At 43.3% G+C, this 13,839-nt stretch overlaps 1 protein-coding gene across 2 annotated transcripts in view; it reads left to right on the forward strand.

Moving 5' to 3' along the window:
• LOC140735886 (AP-1 complex subunit gamma-1-like) overlaps positions 1 to 13,839 on the forward strand; it is a 161,602-nt gene that overhangs the window by 82,174 nt on the left and 65,589 nt on the right. For both annotated transcript variants that reach the window (XM_073061459.1, XM_073061460.1), the window contains 2 exons: positions 10,002 to 10,056; positions 10,165 to 10,287. In XM_073061459.1, the coding sequence (XP_072917560.1) occupies positions 10,002 to 10,056; positions 10,165 to 10,287 (178 nt within the window). The remainder of the gene's footprint in view (positions 1 to 10,001; positions 10,057 to 10,164; positions 10,288 to 13,839) is intronic.

Consider the following 13,839-nt stretch of genomic DNA (forward strand, 5'->3'; position numbering starts at 1 on the left):
ATCAGAAGTAACTCCCTGAGACGCCAATAATCCTCTTCCACTATCTCTGCTGTGCACCAACAGTCCAAGAGCACACCCTTCTCATAGGCAAACTCGGTATACGTCTGATTCCACCCTTTCTTTAAATTTCTAAACTTCTGTCTATACACCTCAGGTACTAGCTCATAACTCCGGAGAATGGCCGCCTTTACTTTGTCATACCTCTCCTCCTCTTCCTCCTCCATGGACAACGCCGTATATGCCCGCTGTGCCTTCCCTTTTAACACACTTTGTAACAACACCACCCACTGTTCTCTGGGTCACTTCTGATTCACTGCCACCTTTTCAAAAATCAAGAAATAACTATCAACATCCGTCTCCTTGAACGGAGGTACTAACCTCAACTCCCGACTAACATTAAACCGCTCCTCTCGGTCTGACCCCTGAACTCGTTGCTCTTGCCTTAACTTCTCCATCTCCAAGTCATGTTTCCTCTGTTTCTCTGCCTCCCCCTCCTTCTCAGCTGCTTCCAGCTGTTTTAACTGAAGTTCATGCTCTCTTTGCTTCTCAGCTCTGTCCTGCTCCCGTTTCACCTCTAACTCTTTTAGCTGGAGCGCATGCTCCCTTTCTTTCTCCTTCTCTAACTTCTTTCTTTCACCCGCTCTAACTCCTCTCTCTCTCTCTCTCTCTCGGCTCTTTCTTTCTCCTTCTCGGCCCGCTCTAACTCCTCTCTCTCTCTTGGCTCGCTCTTTCTCCTTCTCGGCCCGCTCTAACTCCTTCTCTCTCTCTCGGCTCTTTCTTTCTCCTTCTCGGCTGCTTCCAGCTGTTTTACCCTAATTTCATGTTCCAACCTTAATTTCTCCAACTCTAACTGAGCCGTCCCACTAGCTGGTACCTTTTCAGGGATATTTTCCAATACCTCAGCTGTAAACACATTCTTCCCAATATAATACTGAGTTATTGCCCTTCGCACCTCCCGCTTTTTCATTGACAACCTCACCTCTGCGAGGTTTAACCCCTTCGCCAAATTTATCAAGTCTGATTCGGTGGCCGCCTCCAGCGCCTCCAGAGTCGGGTTTTCTATAAATTCCCCCACGTCCATCTTTGCTGGTTTCCCGTCTGGCTACCTGCGTAACCAGATCCAAGTTTGGACTTACAAGCCCGATTCACTGGCCCTCCAATTTGGTATCAAATCGCGAGATGAGAACCCCAATTTGTTACGTACCCCGTAACTGGGTCACTTACCAGCAAAGATAGAGAGGTCTGTTGAAGTCTGATGGTACAATTTTTATAAGTATTTATTGATAAAGGGGCACAAAATAAGATTAATGCAAACATACAGATAATATACGTCGTCAATACTAAATCTAAAAGTGCGGGTATAATAATAATCAATAAGAAATAGCTCTATCGTTGTCTAGGGGATAATGTATTGTCCGATGGAAATATAAAAGTCACTGTCATTCAAGCTGCAGCTCTTTGGGTTTAAGAGAGACGGTTTTAAACTTGCCCAGGTCTTTTATGATGCCAGTCCTTTGAGTCGGGGGAGTTGATTTCCCCATTGCTAGCTAAAAGGCGTTTTCCGTGGTTCAAGCCACCAGTCCCAAGCAACGGAACTGAACGCACGTGGCCTCCTTCAAATGGCTTTGCGCTATTACGGGATCACTAGCGTTGCTTCTGGTGCGTCTGAGGGGCTGTTCCTACAGACCCTCTTTTATCCTGACTTGCAGGGTTGTAGATGTCAGTCAGGTTGGGGTGATGCAATCTCTTTCTCACCCAGCCCACTTTGCCTGAGGGCGGTCACGTAGCATAGCATCTCAATCCACAAATGTGTCTCCAAGAGACAATGGCCATGTCCCGTAGCTTTATATCGCCGGGGAACGAGGCATTCTGCACGTCTCTCTCTCATTTCCTGGGTCCCCTGACCCAACCCAATAGTGCTCTTGCGGTTCTCACAAAGGAGGGGGCTGCAGGCATAACAATGACCAAAACTGTACACAAAACTCCAAGTGCAGCTTCAACTTGTATTACTGCATCATAATGTCCCTGCTTCTAAACTCGATGCCATGGGTGATCAAAGCTAGCATGTGAAATGCCTATTTTACCAACATGTCTTTTTGTGTGGCTGCTTTCAGTGAACTGTGTGCTCTAATACACGGGTGTTTTCTATGCTAAGTACAAGAAAGCAGTACCGAGCTATCACATCTGTTTAACTATTTTTAAATTATTTTTTGTTTTGAAACCATATCTCTCATCTCTAGCAGATCCTCCTCTGCCACAGTTAGTTGTGAAACTGTAGTGTAGAGGTTAGTTAGATGTTTTTTGTATGTTTTGAGGGCAAGTGTTACTCTTCTGGAAGTATATATTCACCTGTTATTGTAAATTGTAAAGTATAGTTTACCTAAATGCTTTGGCTATCACAAAGCTTTGAATTCAAATGCAAAGCCAATTTGTAAGCTATAAATTATTGACAATGAACATGTAGGGATTGCACAATGTCTGGTCACCACAACTAACAATTGAGACTTTGAAAATAGGTGTGTTTGCATCAAAATGAGGAAGAATAGAAGCACAAAATATTTAATAGGAAATGAGTTGTAAGGACAGATTTCGCTATTTTTAGTAGCTGTTGTCAAAAATTGTTTTATAAGTTGTCACAATTATTCAGTCAAACTTCTTTCAGGTTTTGTTGCAGACTGAGTTTCGTAATGTTCTTGTGACCTGATGGTGATATTTAATAAATTGTGTTGGATAGTTTTTAATGCTTTTCTCAATATCCACTCAAATATTTCTTCCACAGTATGCATGGATTATTTAATGTCAAGCATTGGTAGGTCACAACTGCAGCAGTTGACCATATAAGAAGTAGGGCTGAATCATGTCAGTATTTCAGCACCTGGAGGAATTTGCATACACTATACTGCACTGGAAATGAAAGGGATGACATCTGACTTGCGGGGAAACATTGGCAGTACTTGGGCACACTCCTCAGTTAAATTCTGTGCCACAATAAATTCTGCGAAATTACAATTGGTTCCGATTGGTTTTGGGAATCTATTGAAGTATTAAGTTCCCTAAACCTCTAGAAGAATTCTCCAATTTCATTTGTCTTTTTCTTGAATATTATTGAAAGTTTAAAGTCTATGTTAAATTGATTCAGATGTTTAGAAGATGATGGCTTCCAATCCAACTGCTGGTTTCGTTGTGCATTTATCCAAGTGTGGAGATGACATTCAATAGGAAAAGGTTGTTTGCCCTCCAGTTATATGGTTCATTGCATATTAAGGTGGGATCAGTGATTAAGCTTACTAAACTGTTTCCCCATTGATGCACATAGCATAAATAAATATAAAAGAAAGCTGGATTCTACACAGCAAGTTTCTTAAACTTGTTCGGAATCTGCAGATGTTTATTTGATATGTTTCCACAATATACTTCAGGTGTATCAATGGGCAACAACTGTTTAAAATGTGTTTTCAATGGAGTATAAAAGGCTCAGAGGGTAAAATTTTTGAGGTGGATTCTGGAAAGCTTTTTGACACAATTTAAAGATAGACTAATTGGAGTGTCACTGGGAGACAATTTTGCAGACAGTGACCATAAGTCTGTAAGTGGTTGTGGAGAAAGATGAGGCTAATTCAGGAACCGAGGTCTTAAACTGATGGATGGCTAATTTATTTAAAGTAGGACTGATCCTGACAAAAGTAGTCTGGGGGCATCTGTTTGCCAGTCTGCATCTGCACAATGGGAAGTATTCAAAGGAGAAATAGCAAGTGTTTGGGGCCATTGTGCTGCTTTGAAGGTGAAAGCCAAGGGTGACTATTACAGGAAATATAGGTTGAATAAAGAAAATAAACAAGGTATATAGCAGCTGGGAAGAACTATAGAGATGGGGTGACCTACAAGAAGTATAGGTTACTAGAAAAGCAAATAGGAGTCCCAAACAACACTGTTAGACAAGTATATTGAGGACAAAATAATAGACATGAATAAGGTAAGGCCCATTGGTCCACAAGGCAATCTGTGCACACAGCCAGAAGCTATAGGTGAGGTCATTAAAGAATATTTTTAATCGGTACTCATAAAGGCAACGGTTTTATAGTTGCAGAATTCAGCAAAGAGGAAGGTGAAATTCTATTATACTTCCATTAAGAGGAAGTATTCAATGCCTTACTGGTCTTCAAGGTAGGTAAATCTTTGGGGCAGGATGGGATTTTCTTTCAGGCTTCTCCAGGAGGCAAGGCAAGAGATTGCTGGGTTTCTGGCTGAAGTTTATAAATCTTCGCTGACCATGAGTGAGGTAATAAAAGGCAAATGTAGTCCCCATTTCAAGAAGGCCAGCAAGGAAAATTCTGGCAATTAGGGACCAGTGAGTCTAGCATTAGTGGCAGGAAGGTTATTGGGTATAAAAAAAGGTCTGAGGGACAGAATTAATGATCGCTTGTTGATCAGAAATAGCCAGGCATGACTGTGTAAGGGTAGATCTTGTTTGACCAATCTGGTTGAAATTTTGAGAAGATAGCAGTGTACTTATAAAAGCAGTGCAGAAAATGTGATTTACAAGGATTTCATTAAGCCATTGAGAAGGTCCCACATAACTGGATCATAACTATAGGCCCATGAGATTGCAAATGGAGATGGGGTGATTGGAAAGTGTTGTTTTTGTGATTGGATGTCGATGATTAGTAGTGTTTATTAGAGGTTGGTGCTAGATCCTTGCTTTTGGTAATATATGGGAATGATCTGGATCCTGTCCTTCCTGGAGCAGAGAAGGTTCGACCTGCATGTGCTTGTCCAGGGGAAGACAGCCTCGGGCCCAGCCAAACTGAGAAATCTTGTTTGTGTGGATGCTGCGTGAGGTGTTGCCCAGTTACAAATCCGTACCACAAAGTATCAGACGGTACACCTTATGCAATTAAACAATTGCGATTTATCATTCTTAATCTGACTATAGTATTAGTAAAGAAACTAGAAAGAAAAAGGGTCCATTTTAATGAAACAGTCTAAAGGCTGATTTATGCTTCTGCGTAGTAGCCTACACTGTAGCCTTTGTAAGTGGTCTGCGCCATTGTGAGCATTTATACCTGTGCTTTGGTGTGTCTGCATTGCTCTGCAATTCGCCGCCAAAACACTAGTTGGCGGTGGGGTTTCTATGCCACTGTGTAGAGTTACTTTGCGTACCTCAAACAATGGCGACTGAGTGCATCATCTTGGAGTTGGAGCTAATAAATATTGAACAAGGGTTATTTTTATTGAAATTACTGCAACACAAAAAAAGAGAAGACGTCAGAGGAGATGATATGTATGACCATTGAAGGGATTGAGGCAGAAGGAGGGTGAATTTTCTGTGCTCGTCTGCTCAGTGAGAAACATGGACGAGGAAATGCATTTCAAATATTTTTGGATGTCAGCAGGTAGATTTGATGATTTGGTTCATTGTCTCCAACCATTTATTTCACATCAGTGTACGCACAGTATGCCTATAGACAAGAAGAAATGCGATGCTACCAAGCCGACCGATCACAGTTGTTGCGGTCTGTGTCGCCGCGATGTGCAGTTACATTTTTGGAGAGGTGCGTGTCAGGCTATGGGGTAGGGTAGGGTGCAGGGTACAGCATAGGTTATGCAGCTACGCCGTACCTGAGGCATTCATTTGACGCAGAAGTATAAATCAGCCTTAACGTGCACGTTGGAGCTCACAGTTCCTTCCATTCGTTCCCATCAACCTCCTCTGAGCCTCGTCGACTCCTGCACCCTCGCTCCAAATCCACTTCATCCTGCAGTCTACCAACTCTCTCCACTTGCATCTTCTCTCTTCATCTCTCCCCAGCAAAAGACCACGAATACCTTCTCTCAGACACACAAGAAGGAATAACACATGCCTCTTAATGGATGGCACACATTCCAAACCCCCGTTATCTCTAGTCATAATTCAAGCACTGCTGCTACAGAGAAACCATTACATTTGCTGTGAAACACTACAGAGAGGCCATTACATTAGCAGTGAAACCTTACAGAGCGTTACACTCTTTTCCCCCTCCCCCACCAAATTTAGTCATGTCCTCATGACGTTGAGATAATTCGCCAATCCTTCCTGCAAAGCACAAAGTCCAACCCAGGTGTAAAAGGCAGTGACATAGCTCCCCTAAATGGTAGGGGCCACACTTTGTTCTCCCGATGCTACATAGGCCAGTGGATCCGGGAGTCTCCTAATTCTGACACTTCCGTTCCCCCTCACCTAACTCTTCAGGTTCCAGCACTACTGGGGATACTTCTGGTCTAACTGGCGAGACTTCCCTGGGCCCATAACTCATGCCTACCTGCAACTCGGACCCATCTGTCCCGTGGCCAAGCCCGGCTTCATCCCTCGCAGGGTCCTGCTGCAACCCAGGCTGTCCACAGATAGTTCCCCCCCCCCCCCCCCCCCCCCAATTTCATCTGACCTAGCGGGAGAAGGGCTGGGCGTCTCTTCCTCAATCAATAGTGAGTTAACAAAAGGCAGCATTCAGATCCTCATCCTCCAAATCAGTATCCCTCTCAGAGGTGGGGGCTGGCTTAACCTCTCCTGCTGTTGGCCCTGCAGTCACCCCGTGTCTCCGCAGAGTCCTGTTATTGGGTGTAGGCTCCAGGTCAGGCTCTGGGTCTTCCTGCACCTCTTGTCCCAGAAGCAGAAGGTGGTTCCGCTGGAGAATCTTGACAGGCCCATTTCCATCCTCAAGCTTCACTTGGAAAACTGGCAGATTTGCCATCTAACTCTCTACCACATAGGGCAAAACCGCCCATCGAATAGCCAGCTTATGCTTCTCAGGTAGCCCCAAATTCTTTATGATGACTCGGTCTCCTGGCAGGTTTTGGGAGAACCTCACCTTTTGATCACACCTCCTCTTATTTCCTTGATTCTGCTTGGCAGCCGCGTCCCCAGCTAACTCATAGGCCCTTTTCAGCTCCCTTTTCATATCAGACACGTACTTCAGATAAGTCTTCGGTGGCAAGTCACCCTCGTCAGTCCCAAAACAAAGATCAGTGGGCAACCTCGCTCCTGGTCCTTGACATCTTGACTCCAAGCATGCCCAGTAACTCATGGATGAGTCTGTTCTCGAAATCCCGTCCCTGATTACAATGTATCCACCTGGGGAGGCCATAATAAATGAAATACTTCTCCCATAACACTTTGGCCACCATGGACGCCCTCTGGTCCTCGGCAGGAAAAGCCTGCACATGTCTGTGTAGTGATCCGTAATGACTAAGACATTCACTGTGTTGCTGACATCAGGTTCTATTGACCGGAAATCCATACACACCAAGTCCAGCAGCCCTGCACTCTGCAAGTGTGTGCAAGTGTGTCTTCCACCGTATGCATCAAATGCACGACTTGCAGTATTCTTCAACCTCCAGCTCCATTCAGGGCAGTGAAACCAGTCTCTGAGCAATCCATAGGTCTTTTCAACCCCCAAATGTCCAGGATCATCATGAATTGACTTCAACAAAATCCTCCGATACTTCTCTGGCAAAACCAGCTAGCAACGCCGAGGTTGGTCTGGAGGTGACCTCACCTGGTATAGGATCTGGTTCCGCAACTCTAACAGAGGCCATTCTTTCAGTAATGGAGGCACCACCATGTGTTTCGTTTTCTCCACCTGAGCCATGACTCCCTTTTCGACCGCTGACCAAATGGTACCAATGTCCAGGTCATCTCACTGAGCATTCTGCCACTTCCCCAGAACTTAATTCCAGCAGCTGATTTGTCTTCAGAGCAATCAGGTTACAGTAAACTTGTGGAATGGCCTCATCAGAAGCTCCCAGTTGATCCACTGCTCAAACCTGCCTGCCCCTGCTTTCCCTCTGCCTTCACAGTGATGGCAAACTGACACATGGCCTTCATCCCCGGGGCAGGGATGCTCTCTTTCTCTCCTCATCCCTGTCCATTCCCACATGCGTCCATCAGGACGAAGCATCAGCATTAATGTTCCTGCTTCTCAGCCGGTACTTCAGGCTGAAATCATAGGCAGACAACGCCACCAACCACTGATGACCTGTGGCGTCCAGTTTCACCAAGGTCAAGATATAAGTTAGGGGATTGTTGTCTGTACTTACCTCAAACTTGGCCCCATAGAGGTAGTCACTCAGCTTATCCACCACCACCCATTTCAACACCAGAAACTCCACAACTGGTGCATGGGATTGTTTTTCTTGAAGGGCGATGGACTCCAGCTGACAAATGCAACGTGTCTCAACGCGATCCCCTTATCCTGATACAGGAAGCCCCCTAAGCCCTCTCGGCTGGCATTGTATGCAGTACATATGGCAATGGGGCGTCCACAAAAGCCAGCATTGGCACCTGGTTCAGCAGGTCCTTCAGCAACTGAAAGGCCTCTTTGCATTTTGCATCCCACCTCAGACCAAAGGGCTCTAGCGGGCTAAGATACTCTCCACCCTCCTGCCCTTTTTCTCTCTCCCTGCCTTCCCCAAGGGAAAGTAACTGCACAGAAGCTGATTCATCGGGTGACTCAGTTTCACGTAGTCCTTCACGAACCTCCAATGGTAACCACAGAACACGAGGAACAAACGCAAAAGGCTCACAGTCTCAGGTCTGAGCCAGGTGGTCACCGCCTCTATCTTAGCTGGATCTGGAGCTACTCCATCCTGTGAGACTATGTGCCCAACATAGCTAACAGGCGTTTTACAGAACAGGTACATGTCCAGGGAAAGTTTTAATCCTTCATCTTTCAAGCAGCCCAGTACCTTCAGTAGCCTTGCTTCATGTTCTTCCAAAGTGGACCCATATACTATGAGGTCATCCAGATACACCAATACCTCAAGCAAATTTATATCCCCCACTGTCTTCTCCATAACCTTCTGGAAAGTTGCAGGGGCTCCTCATATACCCTGGGGCATCCTTTCAAACTGTAAGAATCCCAGAGGACATATAAATGCCATCTTCTCTTTGTCAGCCTCCCTCATGGGGATGTGATAACATCCATCCCTCAAGTCCCGCACACTGAACCACTTGGCACCACTCAGCGTGTCTTCTATCCTGGGGACAGTATGCTGGTCAGTAGAGTTTGGTGCTAGATCCTTGCTTTGGTAATATCTGGGAATGATTTACATCCTGTCCTTCCTGGAGCAGAGAAGGTTATGTAAGTGCGGACATGATTAGTTTGTTTGAAATGAGGCAGTATAGACAGGATTGATTACCAGTCAAGCATTTCCCCATATCGGTGATGAATAAAACTTAAGAGGACAGAGATTTAGGGTTAGGGCAAGAGACCTGGAGGGAATCTGATGTTTTTTTTTAACCCAGCGAACTGAATACTGGATTACACTGTCTGACAAAGTGCTGGAAGCAAAGTCACTGACAGCATTTGTGAACTGTCTAGATGAGCATTTGAATCACACAAGTAGTAGAACGTTGCAGACCAAGTGCTGGAAGGTAGGATTAATACAGATCAGTACCCACTGGACAGCATGAGCCAAATGGCCTTTTTCCATGCTCTGGTTTTGACGCTATGTGTTTTGAAGTTAATTTGTATTGCACATTGTTTCTTTATGGACCACTGTAAGTTACCTTGGAGTTGAGATAATGGAAATATTTGTGGAATTAGGAAGCTGTCCTGTAATGAAATATGAGAAACAGATCAAGTTTATAAGAATGACAGATGTTCTTGTGGCAAATTATAAGATTATGAGTGAGGTAGCTGGAGCACTGGCTAAAAGCCCCTATCTTCTGTATGATAAATCTAGGTCTAGAGCACATTTTCAAATAAGAGTCAACATTTTGGACTGAGTTCTTTGGAATTTGTAGCTGCAGAGGGCTGTGGCTGCTTTGTCATTGAACGTGTTCAAAACTAAGATTGGGGAATTGAGTGGAAAAGTGCACTCAAGTGGGGGGAAAAGCAGACAGTTCAGTCTTGATCATGATGAGTAGCAAAGGAGGTTCAAGCTGCAATTTGGCTTGGTCTAGCTATTCTTTTGATTGAGTATATGACCTAATTTAATGTTACAAATCATGTGGTCTTTTCTAGATACGCCCCCAACAAGCGATGGCACATTGACACCATCATGAGAGTGCTCACCACAGTATGTATCACCTCCAGCCACAATCTCTGATATTTGCACTTTACAGTTGTTAGAATGCTACAGGACAGGTTCCATTGCTGCAGTACTTTTGTTTTACCTTCTCCACAGGCTGGAAGTTATGTCCGAGATGACTCCGTGCCTCTGCTGATTCAGCTCATCAGTAATGCAAACTCTCTTCATTCATACATTGTGCAGAAACTTTATCAGGCTATTCGTGTGGATATTTCACAGGCAAGTAGCAAAATATGCTGTTTACATTTATTAAAAATAAAGTTATGTTGCTTATATCAGTGCAAAGTGCTTGGTACAAGATGCTGTATTTAACTCCATTTCAAATACCTATATTAAACCATACAGAACAATGTTTATGCTGGCAGAATCCAACCTGATCTTACTTCCCAACTTCCATATCCTTGTTGGCTGTAGTAGTTTGTGCATTCCAAGTGCTTTTGAAATTTGGATTCTACCTCTTCTGCTCTTGAGGCAGGTGTATAGGGGTGGCCAGTCTTATCTTCCTAAAATCTGTATCCCTGAGTCTTTTGTCCTCTCTGCTGATAATAACAGAACTCAAAGCCCCACGTTACACTACACAATTCCTCAGCTGCCTTTTCCAAAGAGAATAATTTAGCCTGTTTCTGTTTGTTATAAATAAAATTGTCCAGTCTAGCTACATTATTTTAAAAGCCTTTGCATCCTCCCTCATGTTCATTTGTGACTCAAAACCACACAGTACCTGAGTTACAACTTGACTAACCTTTTTTGATGTAGTTCAAATGCAACCTCAATTTTGTATTCTATGCTTTCAATAACGTGTTTTATCCTATTTGCCTTTTGTTTGGTCATCTTATCTTCATTCTCATCATTCTTATGTGGTTATTCTTATTTGGTCATTTTATCTTGCAGCTATTTTTGGGGATCTATGGGCATCCCTTTGAGTATGTTCCTCTGGCTTTCTCGGTCTCTTGTCATCCATTGTCCCATCTCCTTCTCCAGTGCATTATCTGTGCTTCTGAAACTTATCTATGGCATTTATTTTGCCATCTTGTTGCTTTGTTGGTATTTCCTGAAACCTGGTTCTCTCCCTTTTACTCTAAAACTGTTGCATTTTCTGCAGTCATCTAAATGGGGCCTCCTACTTTTAAATACATCTGGTATATTCCAGGAAAAAAGGTATTCTTAAATCCTGTGGAACTCCACTACAAGCTTCTGTATTAGTTTCTGTCCCTAAGTTATATTTCTAATATTTGCCCATCACCCATAGACCCTTAATTATATGCTTTATCATTACTTCTCTCTTTAAACAACTGGTCCTGTGCATTATGCCTCTGGACAGAAAGGACTAAACATGGTTAGAATTTATTTTCCTCCCTTCTCTTATCTGTCTTGGATATGCTTCATCTCAGTCTAATTTTGTATACTTTAATATGCTAAATCACCTGTTTCCTCTCAGTCTCCCCTTATCCATTTGTAAGTATTGTATGTGCACGGTCACCAATTTAGATAAACTAGATGCATAATTATTATTGTAGGCCACGCGCACTTCATCTGGCAGCATACAGATTAGTTTGGTCTCTAGAGCTTTTGTCATTTTTGTTAACCTCTTCTCTTGTCTTTGGTCTCCTTTGATAGCATGCTGGTGTTTTAATTTCATAAAACCATAAGACATAGGAGTAGAAATAAAAACATTTGGCCCATCGAGTTTGCTCCGCCATTCCATTTTAGTTGATCCATTTTCCATCTTAATCCCGTACTCCTGCCTTCTCCCCATAATTTTTTCACACCCTGACTAATCAAGAACCTATCAACCTCTGCCTCAAATACACCCAGTGACCAGGACTTCACAGCAACCTGTGGCAACAAATTCCACAGATTCATCACCTTCTGGCTAAAGAAATTCCTCCTTACCTCCATTCTCAATGAATGTTCCTGTATTCTGAGGCTGTGCCCTCTGGTCCTAAACTTCCATACTTTAGAAATATCCGCTCCATATCCACCCTATCTGGCCCTTTCAACATTCAACATGTTTCAGTGAGATCCCACCTCATTCTTCTAAATTCCAGTGAATACAGACCCAGAACCATCAAGTCCATCTCGTATGTTAACTCTTTCATCTGGGAATCATTCTTGTGAGCCTCCTCTGAACCTTCTCCAATGTCAGCACATCTTTTCTTAGTTAAGGGGCCCAGAACTCAGAAAAGATACTCCAAGTGAGGCCTCATCAGTGTCTTACAAAACCTGAGCATTATATAATTGTTTTTATATTCTAGTCCTCTCAAAATGAATGCTACCATATTTGCCTTCCTCACAACCGATTCAACTTGCAAATTATGGAATCCTGCGCAAACCCCTTTGCACCTCGGATTTTTTAATTTTCTCTCCCCATTTAGAAAATAGACTATGTTTTTATTCCTTCTACAAAAGTGTATTCACTTCAAAACCCTGTGTTCCATATATATCACTTTTTTTTTGCCCATTCTCCCAATCTGTCTAAGACCTTCAGACTACCTGCTTCCTCAAAACTGTCTCTCCTCTTCCCCCCCCCCCCAGAAAAGGGGTCAATGAGTCAACCAGAAAAGGCTCCCTTTATTCTCACTCTTTGTTTCCTGTGAATCAGCTATTCTTCTATCTATGCTAGTATCTTTCCTGTAATACCACGGGCTCTTAACTTGTTAAGCAATCTCGTGTATCACCTTGTCAAAGGCTTTCTAAAAATCCAAGTACGTAACACCTACCCATTCTCCTTTGTCTATCCTGCTTGTTATTTTCTCAAAGAATTCCAGCAGATTTATCAGGCAAGATTTCTCCTTGAGGAAATCATGCTGACGTTGGCCAATTATATCATGTACAAGTACTTTGAAACCTCAAACTTAACAGTTGACTCCAACACCTTCCCAATCACTGCGATTAAGCTAATTGGTTTATAATTCCCTGTCTTCTGCCTCCCTCCCTTCTTGAAGAGTTGCGTAACATTTGTGATGTGTTCCAGAACAAGACCAGAATCTAGTGATTCTTGAAAGATCGTTACTGATGTTTCCACAGTCTCTTCAGGTACCGCTTTCAGAACCCTGAGATATTGTCCATCGAATACAAGTGACTTACCTACCTTAACCTTTCGAGTTCTAAGCACTTTCTTGTGAATATTAACAAATACACTCACTTCTGTCCCCTGACACACTCAAACTTACGGCATAGTGCTAAGTGTCTTACACAGTGAAGACTGATGCAAAATACTTATAGTCGGCCCTCCTTATCTGCGGGGGATTGGTTCCAGGACTCTCTGTGGATACCAAAAAACGTGGATGCTCAAGTTGGTGGACTTTAGGACCCAGCGGAGTGTCGGAGCTTATTTAACCTGTCTCAGTGTGGCGGAGCTTGGGACCCACTTCCCACAGTGTTTCTGTTCTGGAAAACGATCATGAGTGAAAGTAAAGTGGAAATAATAAAGCGATCCGAAAGAGGTGAAATGCCATCGGTCTTTGGAAAAGTGTTAGGGTACAGTCAGGATAAAGTGAGAATAATGGAGCATGTGAAGGCCCTGCCCCGATGAAAGCTACAATTATTACTAAGCAACGCAGTGGTTTAATTATTGGAATACATACATTTCTTAAGTGTTTTATATGCATAGAAAGGTAAAATATATACTATATACTAAGACAAACGTTTGCCTAACTGACGCTAAATAATACCAGATGTACCTGTTCCGACTTAGAGAACTTCCATTTTTTTTCGATTCCCAATCCGCAGCAACCTATACACATCCTTCCATATACTTTTAAATCATCT

Source organism: Hemitrygon akajei, chromosome 11 (assembly GCF_048418815.1).
Source record: "Hemitrygon akajei chromosome 11, sHemAka1.3, whole genome shotgun sequence".
Classification (NCBI taxonomy): Eukaryota; Metazoa; Chordata; class Chondrichthyes; order Myliobatiformes; family Dasyatidae; genus Hemitrygon; species Hemitrygon akajei.